Source organism: Antrostomus carolinensis, unplaced genomic scaffold (assembly GCF_000700745.2).
Source record: "Antrostomus carolinensis isolate BGI_N321 unplaced genomic scaffold, ASM70074v2 scaffold44917, whole genome shotgun sequence".
In the NCBI taxonomy this organism is placed as follows: domain Eukaryota; kingdom Metazoa; phylum Chordata; class Aves; order Caprimulgiformes; family Caprimulgidae; genus Antrostomus; species Antrostomus carolinensis.
This window is the reverse complement of record NW_010326499.1, coordinates 21,257-39,113: the sequence shown is the minus strand read 5'-3', so window position 1 is coordinate 39,113 and position 17,857 is coordinate 21,257. Positions and strand designations below refer to the sequence as shown.

Here is a 17,857-nt window from a genome sequence, read left to right as displayed (position 1 = left end):
TGCAGGGAGTTTGGTTTATGGATATTTGTGTGTGTGCCTTTTTTTGTTGTTTTTTTCTTGTTGTATTTCTGCATAGGCAGAGTTAAATATGTATTGCCAGTTTCATTTAATGACAGTCCATGACAAAAAGGTCCAGTCTTCATGCCTAAAAAATTAGTAGCTGTTGTAACTTTTTCAGCTGAGTGGGTTAAAAATGCTATAGATCCCTCCTAAGATCATTGCTGTAACAAGTTGTGTGCAGTACAACAGTGTAAAGGTTTTGGAAAATTCACAAGCTTCTTCGTGTGTGATATCCTTACAGTAAAGAAGATTCTTTTGACTATAAAGATGAAGAGTCTACTTTTTCTGGTGCTGATTTCTGTCTGCTGGGCTGAACCTCACCCTGACAACTCAAGTCTGGAGCATGAAAGAATTATTCACATTCAAGGTAAGGAAATACGTGAGAAAATACCAGTATCTTCAGCTTGCTGAGGGAAACAGAATAATATGCTTAATGATCCTTAATTTTTTATTCCACTGCACTGTTTTTTAAATACTATTCTTACTGGTGACCAAACCTTTTCTGGTTCTGTTGCATTATTGTTACTCCTAAGGAAAGTAAAAAAAAAAAAAAAAAAAAAAAAAAAAAAAAAAGTTGCACTGTTTAATAGCACTTAGTCACTTAGCATGATTTAAGATAAAGGAAAAAATCATGCATCCTAAAATAATAAGCAACTGCAATGGGTTGAAATACCCATTTAAATTGTGGAATATGTTTGATTTCAAGAAGACTGTCATGCATAGTTCTTCACATTACAGATATTTATTGCTGTTTATTATTTTAAAAGGCTCAGCATATCTGATATAATAATTGGGCAAAATAAACCAGAAAAATAAAAAGATTAGCTTACCCTGAAAGAAATGTATCTTTCCTCAAACCTTTAATTCACACTAAGTGTTATACTGGCCTTCTGCATAATCCTGTTTGGTTTGTGTTTGAATCCCAGAGCTTACAGCTGTAGCAGGATTTGAGTCTGCAGTACAATGCAGCTGTTTTTTCAGTCCCAGCTTCAGTCTATGAGGGTCATCCTGTCTAAGAAAAAGCAGGGGATTTATGCAGTAAGGACAGGCAGAACTAACAGGGATTTTCCTGCTTTCATTTACGTGTTTCTTGAGGCTGGCTAAAATTAAACTTGCAAAATTAAGAAACGCAGCATTATTGTTCTCTGCCTCTCTCTAAAATTTGTTTCCTTTCCCTCAACAGCTGGCAAATTATGTTGTTTGAATGTCTGAGAAAATATGAATTACCAAGTTATGTCAGGTTACTAAGAAAGCCTGAACATTTAGAAGCTCACAGGAAAGCCACAGAGGTTAAAGGTATCCTGCACTTATTAAAACAGACACTCAGATTGTCAAGGTCAAATAAGGAATAACAGATAGCTGGTTTCACTCTAAGGAAACTCACAGGATGAAGGTCAAAAGAATGTGTTGTATCAAAATGAAGACATATCACTGTTGAGAGACAATTAACATTCATTCCCCAGGGTAAATTTCAAATTTTACACTCAGGTCTAATAAACATGTATTTTGCCTTTCCTTGTATAATGCAGTTTCTATCTCTGAACGTTATTTATCTTTTTGGAAGATTGAATTAGTGGAAATAATGAAACCAAATCAAATTTTTTTTTTTCTTTAAAGTGTGTATGTTAAACCTGCTTAGTCAGCAGTTTAGTGTAATTTGCAAGTCATACATGTCGATTATTAATAGAACTTCAGTGTGTGTACAGTGCAGTCTGCAAGTGCTAAATAGTTCAAAGCTAATAAAAGTTTCAAGATGGACCATTCTCCCTACCCATGGAAATTCCTCTGAACCTCTAGAGTTTATTCCTTCAAGGAAAGATGAATCAAGCTTAAAATTGAGCTCTACCATGAGCTTTGTACATCACCTGATTCAGGCTCTGAAATACACAGACTACAAATCAAAAAGAATAAAACTGCCTGGAACCTGTTATTTTTACCATTTTTTTCATTCCTCTCTGCATGGTGAAATCCCATCAGGGTTGGGATTCCACTCTGCCTAGCGCTGCATAAACACATATGACAATCTACACCTGGAAATGAGCAGGGAATCAGGGAAGCCTGTGGAACACATGTGCTATAGCTTCATACAAAAGGTATTTTATATTACATTAAGGAGCATAGCATCCCCCTCCACAGCTGAAAACCAAGAGATGTGTAGCTAAATTCCTGGATTGCACGCTTCGAAATGCCCTGGAATTACAAAAGGTGCAGATAGATGTTGTGCAGTCAAGTACACAGAGCTGAAAGGGATCTCCTGAGGCAATGAACTAAAGGGTCTTCTATTCCTCTTTCTTTACATCATGTAATCTCCTGTGGGTTAAATTTCATTTTTTTAAAAAAGCTGGGTTCAAATCTCATTACTCCAAGGTAGATTTGGACCTTATTTTTCTGATATGAAAAACACTCTTCTAATTCTCTGTGTTTCTTCACAGCCATTGTGTGGCTTTATACTTCTCCTAGAGTTGTTCCTCAGCTTCACATAAGAATTTTTCTTCTTTGATGTTAATTTCAAAACATTAATAAGACAACACCTTGTCCTCACAGCTATCATTTGAGGAAACTTTTCCAAATTCTTCTCTAAGTGGATAACCTCCTGTTACCTGACAATGTTAGTAGTTCATCTCTACACTGGTTCTTGTTTGAATTCATACTTCTTGAGTGCATTTAGCCAGGATTTTACTCCAGATAAGATCTTAGGCTGGCATTAGTATTATTGTTTTCCAGATAACAATGCTTTGGTTTTCAGATTTTGTATCAAATTTGTACAATTCCCAGCCATGCTGCAGTGCTGATCCATAGTCTATTGTGACAGACTATATTTATCATTCATTCTCCCTCATTATCACTTGCAATTAACAAGTACAAGGTTTTTATCAATAATTCTTCATACTAGGCCTTAAAAAATAGATTATGCATTCAGTATTAAATATTATCATACTTTCTCCACCCTTCTTTTTTCAAACGTTCTAAATATCCATTCTCCTCCCTTCAGTGATGCTTAATGTGCCAAGTGAAAATGTTATTAGTTCAATAGTCACACTTATTTTATAAGGTAAATTAGTGGAAAATTTAAAGAGTTTCAAAAATTATACTGGAGAACGTTCACTGACCTTTTTCTAGGCTACTCATTTATGTTTCAGCCCAACCAATTGCAATCTCCTCTGTATCTAGTTCTTGGACCCTTATCAAAGTTTCTACCAAAAGACCTATTTTCTCCATTCTGTCTCATTTCTTATATTGCCCATATCACTCACTTTCCTGAGCTCCAAGCAATTGATACATCATATTTCCCTGTCATTATGCATTTTATTTTTCTTATATAGTTCCTATAAAATTAGTCTGACACCTTTGGTAATTATCCACTGCATTTTATCCCTCTTTCTAGTGACTTACTCTATTTCTGTTCTTCAACAATTTTTCTTTAAAAATTGTTCTAAGGTTCTGTTTGCTGTTGGGGTCAAACTAATCAGCCTGCTAATGGTTAAATTACTTTCCTTATATGTATTTGTTATTTTGCTGTTGTCCAGAAACACATGGTACCATTCTTAAAGTGATAGATGAGCTAATTTCTCTGCCATTAGGTTTGCAATACAAAGTGTCAATAGTAACATCAGTACTTCAGGCTGTGAGGTTTTCTACTCTTTTCTTTAAATAGGCTGTATTTTCTAAGTTAAACTTTCATCTTTATGTTTTCATTTCATATCAATGCACTCAGGTACTTTAAACAACATCATACTTCCAGAACATCAAACCCAACATTATTAAAAAGAGAGGATTTGTTAATATAACACTTGGGTCATTTCTCTGTTGTCTTCCACCTTTATCTAAGTAGTGACTCCATACTAAAAAATGAACCTGTCCCCATTTAAAATACTTTTTTTTTCACTGCTACAATAATATATTTTGTAGTCCTTCCTGACATGTTTTTGATCCACTCTCTGTTTTGTCCTCACTATCATTTCTTGCTAACGTACATTCTCACTAATCTACAGTGCCACCTCATCACCTTTATCTTTCATTTGGCAGCCAGCTATTAATACTGTATTATGGTCTGACGACTGTTTCAGCATGCTTCTGATTCCCTTAACAACTCTGTCAGGTACCAGAAGATCTAGTTACCCTACTTTGCTGCCCCTCCATTAGTGTAAAAAGTCCTGCCATCTCTCTCAGAGTCAGCCTTTGCTAACCAGAATGAACAGTATATCATAACTTGTGTTTTTTCTCTGATTATACTGACAGGTCATTGCTTCTGTGAACACAGAGCTCTGTCTTTCAAATGTCCACTCTCTTGAAACTGGATTTCTTTAGCTTGGCTAAACATTGCAATAGAAATAGATGTGTTCTCTGTTAAATATTCCAGTTTTTCCTAGAAATGAGTTGCTGGCTTCTCTGTTCCTGCTGTCAGTGTCAGCTCTAGTTCCTGGTTCTGCCCTTGTTGGTTAATACAATGAAACTGCACCTCAGTCCAATTTCTCATCTGCTAGAGACTTTTACCTCCCTACCTTTGCCAGTATTTCCTTTCTGCTTCTTTCCTCTGGCCCACTTCTTTTGTTTATATTTTTCTTCTTTGGTTTTATTCCAATACCTATGAACAAAATTTATAAAATATTTAAAGCTGCATTTTTTTTTCTATTTTATTTCCTTTCCTGAAGCCTGTGGTGGATTTCATGGTTTTGATCAGGCTGCTCTATTATCCCGGAATGCTTGACCATATCACCTTCCTCTCTGGTACTTTGTCAGCATACAAAAGTCATTCCAGTTTAACTTTTGCTGATAAAAGCAAATGAGAGAACTATATTTAAATAAGAACTGTTGCTCCCCTTATCCCCCCCTCCCCAGCAAACCATGTGTGCCTTCGGGGATACCAGTTTCACTCTTTAGAAAAAATCATAATCCTAAATGAAATCAATTACCTGGTGAATGTGAAAATGGGACAAAAGTATACCTTAGCTACATAAGTGTCCACAACAAGAAAACTCTAAGCATATCAATGTAATTAAAGACTCATCTTTTTCTCTGAAGTCAAGATCTGCAAAGTACTTTGTGACCCATGAGAGAGGAAGATAATTCTTTTTGGTGCTCAGCTTTGTATATCTCTCTAATCTATTCATAGAGTTAGTTGCTGACCAATTATTCAAAGAGGCAAAGTACACTTCAGAGATAAGAGCATTCTTCTATGTGTAGCTGCTCTGCAAAATAAATGAAGTTGACTAAGCCATTACAGTAATTGCTAAGTTAATTACTTGAGGGTGGCAGGAACCTTTAGCATATGCCTCCAGTTTGTTCAGATTTTAAAAATACAACAAGAAAGGCCAGCGGAGAAAATATAAAGTTTGGTTTCTGAAGGATCAACCTTTAACTTTTTAGATTTCCTTGAATATGAATGAACTTATATTATGCAGCATTTCTTTACCTTTCAGATACAAAAATACCCATTTGTCTATTAAGATCTCTATAAGGATTTATTTATACATAACAAGAAATATCTACATAGAATGAGCACAAAACTTTCTAACACTACCCTATTGGAAAAAAAAAGTTAAATCAATTAATAACAAAAGCAGAAGAAATATTTTCCCAGCTTGTTCTGTATGATAATGAGTTTTATTTATAGTCCATGTCCTTTTCTTCAAAACAAGCCAGAACCAACAGAAAGAAGCTGCATAGACTTGCTGAACTAGCCTAAAACATAATAAAAGATTAGATGCACTACTGATTTGACCTCATATATTAATTCTTGTCTTCCCAAGTTACATGCTTTTCCACTTTCCCTTTTGACTTTTTTCCTTTCGTCCACCTCTCTGACCTTTCTGCATTTTCCCATTCTCAGTGATGTTACCTGTTATTTCTTTCAATTTTATTGCATTTATCTTTTCTGCTTAAAATTTCTTCCTGGTTTTGTTGCAATTCAGGACACTTTAGATTAAGTCATGATCCATTTTGCAGTCTCTTCTTGTAATTGAGATGTTTCTTTTACATCAACACAACTTGCTTTCCTCTTCTATTACATGTTGCAACAGCATGTAATAGAAATGTCAGCAAAGAGCAACCTCATCTCCTTTTGGCATATTGTTTTCTTTAAAGGCATTCAGAACTGCATGTTTTGGAATAGACCTTAAATGATAGGTACCAGTATGTTTGGGCTGTAAAAAAAATGCTACAGAAGCAAAAGGTTTTGCATTAAGCATAAATTTAAATTACTAATTTATCTTTACTTGCTACATCAGTCTAATTCCATATATGTAGCATTTAGAGGTAATTAAAGAACTGGAAAAGCTCCTCAGTGGTTCTGTGTGATATTTCAGTTTTGTCAAACAGTCTCAATGCCACCCATGAATATTTCCTTATGTGCAGATGTGCACAGACATCGTCATTATTTCTGTTCTATTCTGCTCTATGAGGCCTGATCTTAGTGCAATTTCTTTATCTATACTGAAGTAAACACATACTTCAATTTCTTTAAGGCAAAGTGTGGCAATATTTTAGAAGAATTAAAGTTTGTTATTTCCCTGATGGTTTTAAGTGCTGTTAGGTCTCCTAGAAACCTAAACTTGAGTTAATATGGCCCCTTAACAATCTCCCACAACACATTACTCAGGTTGAGTAGATGAGATCAGCTGAAAAACGTTTTACCTCAATCTTGTCGTCTCTGTGTTGGAGAGACAGATTTCTTCTCTGCCATTTGTAAAACAGGTATTTTTAGCTGTACTATTATTTGGAACCATGTACCTGAACTTTTTAAGTAAGATTTATCTACCATCTTTCTTACCAGTTGTACATCAAAACTTAAAAGTAATGTGTAGAGAGTATTTTGTCCTGTCAGTTCAGAGGTAGGAACATGGGAGTTTGAGGCTTGTGTTTTCTTTCTCGTGACATAAGCAAAATCGCATTAATACTTGGGCCAAATAAGTACAGCTTTTCCTAGTTTTACAGCTGATATACAAAGTGTTTTACTTTTTCTTTTTTTTTTTTTTTTTTCCAAAAGCCAAATTAAATTGTAGTTAGTTAAAACATAGAAAACCAGTAGTAGGAAAAGTGTGTGGGGAAAAAAAGTGTGTGCATAATTCTTCCTTATGTTTTTGTTCTTCAGATTCTCTGAGTAATACACACATATATGTGTATATCAATAATGCACTTCTGTACATATTCTAGCAAGTGGGAATTATTGTTAGCAAATAAATTATTTTTGAGTTTTAAATAAGCATGGTGGGATACCAGAGCGTTCCACTGCTACAGGAAAAGAGGCTATTTTAGCATGAGAGTTATGCTCAAGCCCCTGGTAACACTACAGGAAAGCAAGAAACAGCTCTGTGTTTATTTGAAGTAGGATGACACATGGTGTTTTTAACCTAATGGCTTGCTAACAATGTGGAACATTTAGGCAATACATGAGTTTATCTGACTAAACACGTCTATAATGTAATCCTTGACTTATTATTTTTTCCCTCTAAAAATGCACTTTCTTTTTTTCCACTGTTGCTCTGTAAGTTAGTCCATTAAAATGGAGGAATAATCAAGTTTTGTTGCCAGGACAGTTCTGATGGATAAAGTGGATAAAGCTGTTTGCCAAGGGTTGAGGTGTGACTCATCCTCTCTGCCCCACACTATGTTCCTGGCCTCCCAAACCTGGCTTGCCATTACTCTTGAATGCAGAAGCCAGTTAAGAGAGAGAAAAAAATGCAAAAACCAAAAACCAACCAAACAAACGAGCAAACAAAAACAACCAAACAAAAAAATCACTCTAATAAAAACAACTAAAAAGACAAACAAATCTGGATACATGGCCAGCAGTAAAATTTGGAGCTAAACTAATAAACCAACAGGTGAGACCGAATTGAGAGCTCTAGCAGCATGAGAGCAAGTCCACTTACCACCCTTGAAATGGGAATCACACTGAAGTCAGGGTTGGATGTGTGGACAACCAGAACAGCTGTGCTAATTGCATTGCATTCAGATAAGGGAAAAAAAGAGGTGGAGAATAAGAGAGAGGCAGATAGCCTGCTGCTGCCTGTGCCTTATCACTTTTAAGGTAGCAAGATGCCCTTTCACCTGCAGTATATACCTGCTTGATTTGGCACCACTGAGGTACAGCAAAGCCAACCCAAATAGCAAGTTTCTAAGTGAGTTTTCACTTGTGGCAGGCAGTATTTCCCTACGGCTTGGAGAAGCAGCTCCCACAGTTGTGTGTTATCCTGCACAGCTGGACAGCTTCTGCAACTTGGACAAACTAAATTTTAGCTACTTTAGCTGTTTTTGCGTTATGTTTCCTTTGTCATCCATTTAATTTCACCAAGAGGATTAACAAAAGGCCACAGCCTGTCAGAATTGATAGTAGGGAAACAGGAGTGGAAAAAATACATCAAATTAGTCACCAGTGATGCCTGGTTCTGTACTAACAGCTAAGCTGCTACCTGTCTTACAAGGCAAAATATGTCTTGAAGAGTGGAAACCCCACCTAGCAAACCTTTCTCCTTCCACTTCTGACCTTGGAGCTGAGACCAGAGCCAATAACCAGGCTGTTGCCATCTCTGTTCCCAACAGAAGGAGCAGCTTGAGATTGGCCAGTACATTCCCCGCCGTTAGTCCACCATCTGACGCTCTTGAGTGGCCATGCATGTGGTCTGTCTTGTCTCCAGCAATGATCCAAACTGTCCTGTTGCAGACAAGTTTAGTGAGGGATTATCTGGGGTTTGCAGTGTTTAGAGTTTTTTGACCATTCACCTTACAAATTCTCTGATGGTACTTCTGAAGACAGTAGTTCTGGGTAGAAAGAAGTATTTTCTTCCTCAAATAACATGCTGGATTCTGTGATAACACTTCCCTATCCCATCTTTTTCCTTTTTGCACTCATCTTTTTGGTATACAAAGATAATTTTATTAAGAAGGAGCAGCCTTGTCAGAAACCTCATGAGGAAAGGGAACCATTCTGACAAGCCTTTAAAAGAGTGTTTTACCCACCTTTCATGATCAGATCACCATTTCACAACAGATCATTGCTCATTGTATTAAGGTAACCTAGGAAGCAGGATTAATTCCTCATTGAAGCTGACTTTCACAGCAGTAAACTAGAATGCTGCATCTAGAGTGCTAAACATATTGTAAATTAAGGGATTCTGGTTTGCTTTGTGTTTGGGCATTTTTTGGTTTGTTGTGGGGTTATTTTTAACTGTTCTTTGTCAAATCCAGAATCAAGACCATTCATTTTGCCATGCTCCCAAAAATATGCACTTAGGTGAATTTGGCCCTGGTTCACACTGGCTGCTGGTTAATAAAGCCCTCTTGTCCTCTTGCCAAACCCCTGTCATCTCATTTTTAATCCTAAATCCCTACTGCCTGCATGTGTTCTGCCTGTCTTCTCGCCCAATGATAAACTATGCAGCATCCCTTAATCTGATATCTGCTTTTCCTCAAAAGCCAGAGATTCTTCCTTCCTCCTTGTTGAGGTCTGTGAGCAGCAGCAATGTAATTTTCTGCCCCACTCTTGTGCTAGAGAGAAGGGCATATCATCTCTGTCTGTAAAAAAAATAATTGTTTTTTAGAAAACTTGAGGGTAGAGGCATGTTTCAAGCGTTGCATCTCCCTTTGATCCTCCAGGGATGCAGGATATGTTCCAGGCTGGAAAAAAAACATGCTTTTCTTTCCTTTCCCAGGTTGCTATCCCTTCTGTTCTGTACCCTTACTTAGATATAAACTCAGGTAACAGCTGCTACAAAGGGCCAGGGGAAGTGGGAAGCAGCCAGGAGAGAGGTACCCCACCGTGTTACGATACTAATGCTGGAGTCAGAGGTGACAGTGCTCTGGGCAAGTCTCCAGGCCTTGCTGGCACAGGCTAGCTGTTGTTAGAAAGAGAGAGCATTACCAGACTCTCCCTCCTGCCCCAGTCCTTTCTGCTAATATTTGTTAACTTGACTGTTTCAGTATTAAAGACTCAACATAGTTGAGCTCTGATTCAGATTTTTTTTTTTGTAATAACCAGCCCAAAGCATAACATTTCTCCTCCCAAGGTGGAGAGAAGTCTGTGGAACGTCTTTGTCTTTGAAGGAAGCAAGGAATTTTGCAGACAAACCATCCTGGCTGCCTTCACTTTCTTCCTTCTCCTCATCCTGTGGAAACAGTGTTAGCAACACTTTCCATGGTGCCTTGCCTTAGATCACCCCTCTCCTTGGATGCTCTCCTCTGAAAGGGGTAGATGGGTTATTGGAGCAGCCCTGAGCCTCTGATCACCTGTGGGAAGAACAGCAGCAAAAAAGAAAACCAGTGGTATCGGGCTGCAGGTGATCTGCTCTGCAGTAATGATTTTTTATTAGGTAGGAAGGTCTCTCATCCTGGTAAAACAACTTGCAGCATTCAAGCTTGGTCATTCTTCAGGAGGCTGGTACCCTGGCAATGCTCTTGACATAGCATCTCCTGATGAAGAACTACACATTTGGGCTACCTGTTTTTCTGAAGCAGATGCATATTTGCACTCTGCGAGCTTGTCTTTGCAGTTGCCACCCCTGAACATGTTCACACAGTCATAAAATGCTTCAGACACTGGGGTTTCTTCTGCTGCTTAGTACAGCCAGCTTGGACAGATAGTGAAGTCAAGCTGGAACTGCAGTTCAGGTGAATAAATCATTTAGCTGGCAGACCTGTCAACAAGATTCAGAAGCCTAGAACTGTCTGAAGACATTTATGAGCTACAGCTCCTAAAGTCTCCCTCCACCCACCGTGGCTGTGGACACACCACAGATTTTTGCAGTGCTGTGAACAGACAGCTGGAGGGTGGGATACTCCTTGGTGGGCTCATCACTGAAACCTCATCTGTCAGCCTGTCTCCGTTGCAGTCTGTCCCTCCTTCAGTCATCCACACCTCTCTCTGGCTGATGACATTTTTGCAAGCATTTTGTCTTAACAATCCAGATCTATCCCCATGGATGCTAGGAGAAAATTGCTGCTGGCCTTCATAGGGTCAGCCCCACAGCAGCTTCCTCGTTTGGGAACTTGGCTTTTGCTGAATTTATGGAGAGCCAGATGAGGCTTAGAGTTGGGAATCACATTTCTAGGTGGTTACATTGACTTGCTGAACACACATAGGGAATTACAAAGACTTTCTCCACAATCTGTTATGTAGAGTGAGGCTGGCAATTCTTTCCCAGTGAGCAGAGCACTGGTAATTTGTTGCTAGTTTTGGTTGGTGTCTCAATGATAGAGGGCAGCAATATCTACAGAAGTGCTGAGCTTGCTAAACCTATTTTGCAAACTGCGCATGAAAGGAGAGGCAACAGGGTCCGAAAGAAGGAAATGTTCTCGCTTTTGGATACATCTGTTGACTGCCAGCATGAAATCTGTGCTTTCCAAGGTTTTCCCAAGGCAGCACAGCCTGTCAGAAAAGCCCCAGAGACTTAAGGTTGGAAGCGAGCACCTGCTCAGGCTCGCTGTCCTAGATGTAATGAATTAGTAAAGCAACATCAGCTGTAGTGACCTACTAGAGAGGAAAGAGGGCAGGGAGTCTGGGGTGAGGACTAGAGGAGCCAGCCAGTTAAATACAGGTTTGTGTGAAAAGCAAAATCAAAATATCAACGATAAAACAGTGACATTTGAAGATAATTTGAACTTCCTTACTTTGGTGGAAGTATATTAGAAGAGGAACTCAAATTGAAAAATTAGAATAAAGTACAAATAGAAATTGAGACATTTTAGAATTATGCTGACACTTTTTATGTCAATATAAATAGTCCTATTTGATACACTAATGTTTTTTCTGTTTTGTGAATGTAATTCACCACATCCAAGATCGTGAGGAGCTTTGTATGCTGCTGCTTGAATAAGTCGAGTCCATACATAAAAATTGACTTATGAAAAAAAAATGAAGCGTTGATTGACAGCTCTTGAACAACACACAGGGAAATAAAGTTTGTGTGGAGCCTTTTATGGATGATGGCATTCATCCATCAGCTATACAACTGTAAATACATTTATACAACTCTATCTTCATGACTGTGGAGTATGTGGGATGGCTTCTGCCTATATGGGAAAGCAGTGCTGCAAACTAGTTTGCCCATCTGCCTGTTTGGGGGTGTGCACATACAGACATAATTGCAGTTAAGTAAATAATTACAACTGGTTTGTACACCCTACTACTGCATAGGTACAAAATGCTTGCAGGGAAATGATCCTGAAAACTTAGTCTATAATAGAGCTGATGGGTTTTATGACATTGATCATATCCATTCTGTAAAATATAGATTGCAGACTAATCCTTGTTTTTGTTTTTCTCCTTGAATCCCAGCAGAAAATGGACCCCGTCTACTTGTGGTAGCAGAGCAAGCTAAACTCTTCTCACACCGAGGTGGCAATGTCACACTGCCATGTAAATTTTACCATGAACACACATCAACAGCTGGCTCAGGAACCCACAAAATCCGGGTCAAGTGGACCAAACTCACCTCAGATTACCTCAAAGAAGTGGACGTCTTTGTTGCGATGGGACACCACAGAAAGAGCTATGGAAACTACCAAGGCAGAGTGTTTCTGAGGGAAAGCAGTGAAAATGATGCCTCTCTTATAATCACAAATATAATACTGGAGGATTATGGGAGATATAAGTGTGAGGTGATTGAAGGATTAGAGGATGATACAGCAGTGGTAGCTCTGAATTTGGAAGGTAGGTAACACCTGAATTACACTTACATTCAGATTTGCGCCGTGTTAATGAATATCTGCTTTTTCCTCCCAAAGCTGCTGATATTGTATTATGAGTGATAACAGCAAGCTGAGAAGTGGGATTCATTGTGCTCTGGGGATCTTGGCCTGACAGCCCATGACAATGATCATAAATTAGAAGAACATTAGGACTTCTATAACTTATGCTAGCCCATGGCATATTCAGCTCCCAGTGAGACCCAGTGTGAAGGAAGCCAAAAAAGAATGACCAAACATAGTATGAAGAACTCCATGTGTTTTTGATTTGCTCCTATCACTTTACAGAAGTCATTGCATGTTTTTTACAGTAGACTTAGGCAAAATTATATTAAATATTCCCCTAATAGCCATTTTACAGAACTTTGGGACATTTTAGATTATTGAGCAAATACAAATCTTCTGACAAAAAGGAAAAATTGTTAAATTATTTTTCCAGAGACAATAGTTTTGGTTTTTTTCCAGCCGTATAATTACATAAAATAGATCTCTATATTGGCTGCCAAGAAAACTCCTACATGTAGTCTGTAGTCATTTCCCTCAGGAATATTCTTGAACATAGTAGAGTACAAAGCATTAAAAAATTAGTGATACAGGTTTAAAGAGGACCAAGAATTCAACTTTCCTTTGCTCTTATGAAATTCAGATAAATTTTATGAGATTCAGTGCTTGTAAACCAGCATTTGACCTTTTTCCCCAAGGCACTGAACTCAGCAGTAAACTAAAAGTTGCATGAAGATGTCTTCCTCAGCCTTATACTTACCAGCAAGTGTACAACAGAGAGAACTTTATAGAAGCCACGTTATCTGTGAAAAGTAGTTAGGAAAAGGAAAAGGAAAAGGAAAAGGAAAAGGAAAAGGAAAAGGAAAGGAAAGGAAAGGAAAGGAAAGGAAAGGAAAGGAAAGGAAAGGAAAGGAAAGGAAAGGAAAGGAAAGGAAAGGAAAGGAAAGGAAAGGAAAGGAAAAACCCCTCACAGCATGATGTTTTGGGGTTTTTTTTTTTACAAGTGTGGCTCTCACACCTGTTAACAGGTGAAATTTATTACTCTCTCATTGAGGGTTATTGTACATTGTGATGGTTATATAGTTGTTGTCCTGCACAATAAGACTAGCTGAGTGGGTTTTGGAACCAAGTAGATGTCATGGGCCTAGCTTACTTCTTTACATCTATTTTTCCATTCCCGGTTGGAGGCTACTGAAACCTTCCATTTCTGCATGCAGAAAGGCACAGTTTCCATGCCAGCAGGACTGTTGATTTAGGTTGTTTCACCACAGAAAGTCCATCTTTGATAAGAATGCACACTGTTCTTTTCAAACTTGGGGCATAAAGAAAATTGGACATATGCATGTCCAGTTTAAGTTGTTTAAAACAGTTTTGAGCTGCTTGTTGCAGCTGCTGTCATTAAAACAAGTTCCTGCCCAGGCTGCAGGTATGGGCCCTGTGGACAGGAGACACATTACAAGGTGGGCAGCCCCAGGGGACAAGGGTGATCCACCTCACAGGATGGTTTCCAGACAATAAGGATATAAATAAAAATGTAATAAGTGCAACTATTTACTGCACATGAGGAATAGCAAGTGCCACATAATCCAGGTCAGAAACATGCAGCATCTGTTTAGCTGCATCAGACCCCAGCACGTCTCTTCTTTCACACTGTTGTGCAGACAGTCCTGGAGCCCACCCCTGGGTTGTTAGGATGCTCAATAATTCAATCATATTCTTCTTACAGTCTCCTTACATCCTAAGTGCATACTTCAATCAGACATTGAGATAATCCAGATAAATAAATATGTATCTTGCTGTCCATCAGATCCTGGGATTTCCCTTTGTTTTGCAGCATTATGGTATTTTTGCCAGTGTAAAAGTCTCAGAGCTGGTGTAAAATCTTTAAAGCGTTCATCACACCACACATCTGGACTAGAAATTCTTTTGGTGCCACTTAGCATTGTGCCTATGAAGCAAAAGTTCATTAGCTTTCTGCTATTAAAAGTGAGGAGGTTCTTGATGTGCCAGGAGTGCTTGGGGAAGGGGAGATGCTGATGGCTGTAGTGGCAGATCAGGAATTTCTGCCTGAATCTTGGTACAAATACTTGTGCACATGCAGAGATCTGCATCTGAAAGGCAGTATTTTATTGATACTAGAGTAAGAAAGCAATGAGAAAGCTTTTCTTTACTGCATACAGTAACACAACTGAAAAAAAGGAGATTTTCTACCTTTTTACTGTGACAGTTTTGTGATATAGCACCCACTCATTGGATACAAAGCCTGGCTCTAACCTCCTGATATACACTGTCCTCTCTAGCTTACTGCTATTACTCTAAACAGTGTCTCCCTTTGAAGTATGGCAACTCCAGCTGTGTACAACAGCACCATTCCTTCCCATGTTACCCCACCTCCAAAATAAGAAAAATCATAAGGATATGAGGAATCATATTTCTTCAACCAAGTATATTCCAATCTCTGCTGAAAGGAAAGTTTATATATTTTAGCTGAGGTCTGGCTAACATAAAGGACAATGTCTTTTAAATGATTTTTGTCAGTCATGGGACAGGTGTCAACTGTAGAGTGATGTTTCCTAGTCAGACAGGAAAATTTAATTTGTGAAACTTCATGGTAAAACATAACCTTTCAAGAAGGGAGATAAGACTAGCAAGTGTGTCAGTGTCAGTTTTGCTTATGGCAGCTAAATCAAATGATTCTGGGTCTAAGTTTCACTGAAGTTTCCTTGTAAAATAATAATGTTTAAAATTCATTTATATTTACAGCCCTTGTGCTTATTTTTTTTTTATCTCAGCTGCAGCTTTATGCAGTGCTGTTTAATTGCTGTTTCATGTATTTGGGTAAAGCAGAACAGATCAAGGGAAAAAAAAAATCAACCTTTGAACAAAAATAAAAATATATCAGCCCATCCTAACATTCTACATCTGTTATAAATAATAAGGTTAATCTCACACAGTGGGAAGGATTTGCACCAATAGCCTGGTGTCCTAAGTTGGTGGCCCTAAGGATGTTAATTGGCAGCAAGACAAAACCATTTATACCCAGGAATGCTCGCTAGCACTGTGACACAGCTGATGGCTCCAATGTGAGCTCACTGTACAAACAGTACAGCTTTGGCTAGGTGAAAGTATGTTAATATATCAATATGAAAATAGTTGACCTCTACCTCAATGGACCTCTTCTCTTCTCCGAATGTGGTACTGTTTTATTCTAATTAGACTTAAAGGCATCCTGGGATTGTCATTAAATAAAATGTTCATAGTAATTGGGTACTGTTAGCTTTGAAAAAACACTGGTATTAGGTTCAGTCTGTTTGTTACATACCTTACATGTTTTTGGTATGTTTTCTTCACTATTATTTAATGCAGAACCACACCATTTGCCCCCTATACTAGTGAGACAGCACTGTCTAGTAGCTAAAGCTCAGGACTAGATAATCATGTCAGTGTTTTACAACCACCAGTTTTAAGAACTATTAAATCACATCATGATTATCATCCTTTTTGTACAAGGACTGGTCTAAGGACAGGAGAGTTGGGCTAGGCACAGTGGCTGCAAGAAATGTCAAGTACTGCACAGAATTGACCTTGTCACCAAAGCCATTTTCTTACTGAATTAGTCTTACTGTCCTCCTGCACATAAAAACATGGATCCTGAGTTTTACAATCTTTGTCAAATGTTCTGAGAGTCAAAAGGTTAGCAAATTAAAAGGTCTCCTAAGGCAGGTAGATGTTGTTGCCCAAGTCATAAGCAAAGAAAGAATCCTCAGTTTACATAGATTTTTCCTTATATTGGTGTTTTACTGTTCTACGCTAAATTTTCTTTATGTTAGCGCTTTACTATTTTCCTTTCTTATGAATACTGGGCACTGTAATGAATCTCACTACATCAGGTTTGTGTGCTTCGGCTTCCCAGGCATGCAAAACCTCCAGCACTAGCCCTCAGTTATACCGCTCAGGCACAGATTTGTGTGAACTGTTCCTTTGTGAGATCCATGGGCCAAGTGACAAAGAAAGTGGAATAAGGCTAAACATTCAAAGACAGATTTTTACTCTATTAGGAATATTTTTTTTAATATTTTCTGTCTTCAGGAGAGGTGATAACTGAACACAATAGTTTTGCAATACAGGCTATAAAATTATTACTTTGTATGTTCAGCAGTACTAGAAATATGTAGATCTAGATAAAGCCATTAAAAATGTCTGTAGAAAACTGCTTCTAGATAGAACATAACTCTTTGGGTGGCTTCACATGAACCAAAAAGCCCATCAGGCTTTATGATCTTGCTTGGAGGTATGTTAGCCTTCATGTCTGAGATACAGACTTAGAAAAAGAACAGGCATCTCTTTAAGAAACAAACTTTATAGTTCAAAATAGATCAAACAAATTGATAAGCTGCATATGAATGAATTCTTCCAAATTGTCACAGCAATCATCTTCTAATCTAGTCATTTGTTCTTAAGCTGGATATAAGCAATGGGGAATTCGTACCTGAAACCAATATGAAACCAATTCCATACTATTAACAGCAGGAGAAATCGGACTTAGTCCAATAACGTATGTGATATTGGTTTCTTCTGTGTCTTGGTGTTACATTCATACACAAAAAGCTATCTTAAATATCCTTTGCATGACAATCTGTTGTTCTCTCTGCTATAAAACTGATTTTATAGGACACAGTATCCATAGGTGCCTAGAAGGCAAGAAAAAGTCTTGTGAAATGACAACAGGAGTTTGTCAAGAGTAAGTCATGACAGACCTATGTCACTCCTTCTTTGACACGGTGACAGGTCTTTGTAGACATAGCTGTGTTTGTAAGTGCTATGAGAAATGGTACTTGAAAGATGCAGGTGAACTAAAAAGTTCAAAATAAAGCAGAAAAAAATTATCTGGAAATTATGACCTGAAAGGAAAATGCTAAATGAATTAGAAGTAATTAGCCTAAAGAGAGCAAAGAAAGACAACAGTCTCCAAATTTTAATAAAGGCTGTAGAAAAATAAGGAATAATCTTCCCCCAGGCCAGGCAAGTCTAGTTCCTATGCTTGTCTTTGTCAGAAAGAAGCAACCCCACTGGCAGCTTGGTTACAAGATGCCATGGGCTGAAGGGCCACCAC

General features: G+C 38.1%; 1 protein-coding gene across 1 annotated transcript in view; it reads left to right on the top strand.

Annotated features, from left to right (window-relative positions):
• The first annotated feature begins 305 nt into the window (after window positions 1–305).
• HAPLN1 (hyaluronan and proteoglycan link protein 1) overlaps window positions 306–17,857 on the top strand; it is a 30,163-nt gene continuing 12,611 nt past the window's right edge. Inside the window, exons 1-2 of the mRNA XM_010171580.2 lie at window positions 306–427; window positions 12,332–12,706. Of these exons, the coding sequence (XP_010169882.1) occupies window positions 328–427; window positions 12,332–12,706 (475 nt within the window). The 5' untranslated portion in view covers window positions 306–327. The remainder of the gene's footprint in view (window positions 428–12,331; window positions 12,707–17,857) is intronic.